The sequence below is a fragment of the Penaeus chinensis genome, chromosome 32 (assembly GCF_019202785.1).
Source record: "Penaeus chinensis breed Huanghai No. 1 chromosome 32, ASM1920278v2, whole genome shotgun sequence".
Taxonomy (NCBI): Eukaryota; Metazoa; Arthropoda; class Malacostraca; order Decapoda; family Penaeidae; genus Penaeus; species Penaeus chinensis.
In genome coordinates, this window is record NC_061850.1 from 13,673,894 (window position 1) to 13,678,893 (window position 5,000).

Genomic DNA, 5,000 nt, shown 5'->3' on the forward strand with positions numbered 1-5,000 from the left:
TTACTAATTAATTCTTATCAACAAATATAATATTCTTGTGAAAAGAAATTTGACTAGGCACAAAATACTCTGTAGCACACTATATTAAACACTACCTTAATCCCAATCAATTATAATGGCAGATTGTGTTGCAAGCAATAAACCACACACAAAAAAGATCATACAACCACCTACAAATCAACGAGTTTTTGAAGGTACAGCATTTAACAGTTGATGTTTTCTGGTGTTATTCATAACAAGGGGAAAGGCAAACATTCCAACCACAAATTTGTACAGGACATTTTAGTCGTTTGTTTTCTAAGCGACAACTACACAGGATAAGCTACTTTACAGTGCAACATGTTTTGTCTTTAAATATTGGTTTACTAATTATGCCTAATAAAAGAAAAGATGAAAAGTGATTTTTCTGTCTCACGTTTTTCTACTAAATAAAAGATATAAATATTCTAATAATTTCCATTAAATAAGGGAAAGAGCAGAATTACATGCTGCACTGAAACAAAGGGTAACTCCAACTAACTCAACAGAACATGGCAGATATTAGTGTAGAATTATAGATGCTTGGTTTTTCAAAAAGTGAATGTAAATAGTTTTGTCTTAGTAGTTCTAACCACATGGTCTTCAATATAATTAAAATAACCTGACCTCAAGTTAACTTGTGCATTACAAGTGACTATGTGCTTGCGAGTGTTTGGCTGCACATCCACAAACATGCGTGCTTGCACATTTAATGAACTGACTACCACTATTTATCCATTTTATGTAAGCATCTTTATATGTGGTTGGAACTTTTAACTAAATAAAGATAACAAAGAATGAGAATCAAGCCATGTACTATTACCACTGAAAACAAGGAGATGCAATATGCAATTGCAAACAAACATGCAGCTGGAGCTTAACCCAAAGAAAATATCCAAAACCCATAAATGAAAACGATAAATAAATAAAACTAAACCAAGAATTATCTTAAAATGGCACCTCTTTCCCAGCATGTTTGTAGCTTGCAGATGGACAAAACTTCTATTCTACAGCTCTAGCACAATACTTACATGGTGTGAGTGGCAAGGCACCAAAACTAATGTCATACAGATTTTTTTACCTTTTACGGACATCATTATTTGAATTGGCCAGAAAACAGTAAATACAGTGAATGTCACTCAGACTGAACCTGATGGGTAAAAATCTATTTTCCATTGTTAAGGCCTTTCTTGACTTTGTGTAACCTATTTTTTTGTTTTTATTTTTAATAAAAATCAAGAAAAACATACTGGACTATTCATCACTAAAAAATCAAAACAAAGATTCTTACTACAGCACATACTCATATTACCTTTAATATAACTAATGTAACCTAAATTATGCCTAATGTTGCTAATAAGTTAGTTGAATTTCTCATCGACAGTTCTAGCATTTACCTGGATCGGTGTATGGATATGGGGGCGCTGGGAAGTCATCTCTCTCGATGCGTGACACATCTCCACTGGTTGGCTTGCGTGCTCCGGGGTAGTGTGAGAGTGTTATGGGCTCTTCATTGTTCATGTGAGGAGACTTTGGTCTAGGTGTTTCGGACTTTATGCTATCTACCATCACACGCATGCCGAGTTTACTAGATGTTTTGGGCAGTGACAGCTTCCTACTATCCACTGGGGTTAAAAAGAAACAGGAAAGTTAGGACACATATAATTAAAAATATTTAATAATAAATTCCTATATAAATACACACACACACACACACACACACACACACACACACACACACACACACACACACATACTCTCTTGTATACACATATACATTTAAGATATATTAGTCTTAGAAAACTTCTTTAAAGCTCTGCAACCACAATTTTCCTTGATGTTAGCAAATTTTCCTGAATAGCACTTAAAACTGGGGAAAAAAAAAAAAAAGTTTTCCTGGATACTGGAAAACAATTTCATAATCCTTTTTAAAATTTACGTCTGATATTTCTAAAACCTTATTTCATTTGAAGTACTTTTATGCAGTTTTATCAATACAGTAGTGTGTAGTACTTATATGGTCCCTGTCTGCTTCTGTTTTTTCCCTCAAGCAGCTGACTCTGCATGCCCCTAGATATATTGTTTCGTACGGCAGTTGAGACTTTTATCATGACTGGGTTAATCCTCTTATTCGTGTTTTCATTCTTTTTCCATTACTTTCATGACATATTCTGACCTAAACCCTAAATCCTGACATCACCTCCATACAGTGAGCTATCATGTGCCTCACCCATGGGACGGTGCCAGTGCGGAGACTTTGGTGGAGGACGGTCGTACGGGTCCAGGGGTCGCTTGAGGTACCCCTGGGAAGGCTCGGCAGTAAGGTAGGAGTACGTGTAGATGCGGGTGATGTCGATGGGGCTTTGTGAGGATTTGTACTCGCGCAGGATCAGCCCAGGGGAGCATGTGCGATACGGACCCGAGAACTGTGATGAGTGGAAGATAGTGTGAGCTTTGGGTAATGGTTTTCAGTTAGCTCTTAAGATTACAGCATTCTGAGTATGAAAGTGGAAGTCTAGAAAACATCATAACCAAATGAAAATATGTGGAACAAATTATACTAGTAACACAAATGCACTTGCCTTTTGAAAAATATATGAAAATCTGTTTATAATTATCTACATAACAAGAGATGTCCTGATCAAAATAGACAACAGTAATCACACAGTTATTTAAAAGATTTCTACAGTAGATTAAAAGATTTTAAAAGTGCCAAAATAATATGATTAAAGAAACTATGGTCAGGACCATAATGAACAGAATTCATTTTGACAGATGTTGGGTACAAAAATTGACAATTTAAAAAAACAAAGGTGTAATTTATCTATTTCAGTTTATATGTCCAATGGAAATATATCTGATATTTATGAAGATAGAGTATGAAAAGCATCAATTTAATTTTCATTTATACTTCACCAGACTATAACATTTAAAAATCCTATCACTAAAGATAATACTCACTGATTTTTAAAAATTTCTATAAAATTTGTTATGTTCCAATAAAATTATGTTTTATTTAATGACATTAGATTCTGACTTCTAATTGCAGTTGAAGAAGCAGAAGTAAAAAAAACACACATACATACATAATATATATATATATATATATATATATATATATATACACACATAGTATACATACTTATCTGTCATGGCAACAAACTTTCTTGTTTGCCATATAATAAAATTAACTGACCATGTGCATGGCCAACATCAACCACCCAATGGCACCTCACCTTCCTGTTCAGGCTGTTATAGGGGCTATAGGAGCGGAACGATCCATTAAGGCTTGGTGTGCGCGATCGAGAAAACTGGAATGAACGGTCAACAAAACTAAAGTAAGTCTATGCATGCAAGCTTACAGGAAGGGGTGGGGGTGGGGGGGAGGGGTCAGCCTAGGGTGGTACACATGCTTTTTAAAACTGTTATCTAAATAAAACTCAATCCACCAAGACTAGAAACTACTGAAAAATAAATAAATATATACTAACACAAAAAACAAAAAAAAACAAAAAAAAGGACAATCAGGCATCTAATTAAACAACAAAAACCTTCGAGAATTTCACTTTTATGCACCTTCAGACTTCCCTTGATGTCGTGTTTATTTCAATTACAGTTTGTGATTTTCTAACAAATTATTGGCTCTGACATCATGTTTCATATGAATTAGTCAATTGCTTGATATTACAATCAATCATCATAAGCCTCTTTCACGTATATATTCAGGCTTTGAATGAATAATAAAAAGTCTAGGGCAAATTCATAATAACAATAAAAGAAATAATTCAAAGGTTCTTCTGAATGATCTTCATTAAGTAAAATAAATATGCAAATAAATAAACGCACAAATCAACAAGCATACCATTGTTATAAATGTAACACTCCAAGCTTCTTTATATCAATCACTTTAAAAGAAATAACATACATATGAAGATAAAAAGAACACAATCTATGTAAATAAAGAAAAAATTTACAGGTGAAAAAATGCAGTAACGCTGATAAAAATATAAAACAAATATGGAAATCAGGGGAACATGAAGAGAGAGAGGGAAAAAAAGAGATATATGATAAAAAGAACATGAAAATAAATATCAGGAAAAAAAAAAAAAATGTGAAAAAGGGAAGAGGAAATATGAAAAGAAGAAAAAAACAAACAAAGAAACAAAGATAAAAAGACCAAATTAACAGACATCAAGGAAGTCGGAGTCCCCCTGCTCGGTTTACATCACGAAGGGCAAATCGCATTAGTCAGCTAGATTCTCTATCAAGTCAAAAAGTTAGTCTCTGGATAGCTCTAAGAACCACATAACTTCAAAACTTCAGGCAGGCACTGAGCACACTCCTACATGTCATACCCGTCGCCATCTGCCTGAAGACTCGACTGTTTCGATAAACTGCCGATATATAAAGGGCGCGTTAACTTACTGCTTAGTACTGGACTATGGTGTGAGAATAAAACTAGGGACTACAGAAAACTTTAAGTCAGTCACATAGGCTGTAGATTCTCTGTGAACTGAATTGTTCTGTCATTTACTTAAAAAATGGAATGGAATTATTCTACTGACAATAATAATGACATTTATATTCCAAATATCATAAGAAAAAAGAATTTACATTGAGGGGGTAAAAAGAAAGAAAAGAAATACTGCATAAATATACATAACTGTATATATGAAACATGTCACTATCCACATTAAGACTCTTCTCGAATCAGTGAGAATTTAAATAAATTTGCAACATTCAGAAGATAAACAGTCATAAACATACTCTAAAACTGATTTCGCAATGCATGAGATAAAAGCAACCTCACTCCCTGAAGTAGGAGCCAGGGAATTGAGCAAAGCGCAGAGGTTGAGTTAAACACATCTAGGTAGATCAAAATGCACTCTAAATCAAGTACGCTTAAGAAGAATAACATAAAGAGGATAGTTCAACAAAATCCTAAAATAAAATAAAGCAAAGGAGATACATCTGAACATAAC

At 33.9% G+C, this 5,000-nt stretch overlaps 1 protein-coding gene across 1 annotated transcript in view; it reads right to left on the reverse strand.

Moving 5' to 3' along the window:
- Positions 1-5,000, reverse strand: part of LOC125042438 (actin-binding LIM protein 1-like) — a 99,604-nt gene that overhangs the window by 21,199 nt on the left and 73,405 nt on the right. Inside the window, exons 10-12 of the mRNA XM_047638071.1 lie at positions 3,255-3,329; positions 2,249-2,444; positions 1,416-1,643 (exon numbers count right to left, since the gene is read on the reverse strand). Coding sequence (XP_047494027.1) covers positions 1,416-1,643; positions 2,249-2,444; positions 3,255-3,329 — 499 coding nt within the window. The remainder of the gene's footprint in view (positions 1-1,415; positions 1,644-2,248; positions 2,445-3,254; positions 3,330-5,000) is intronic.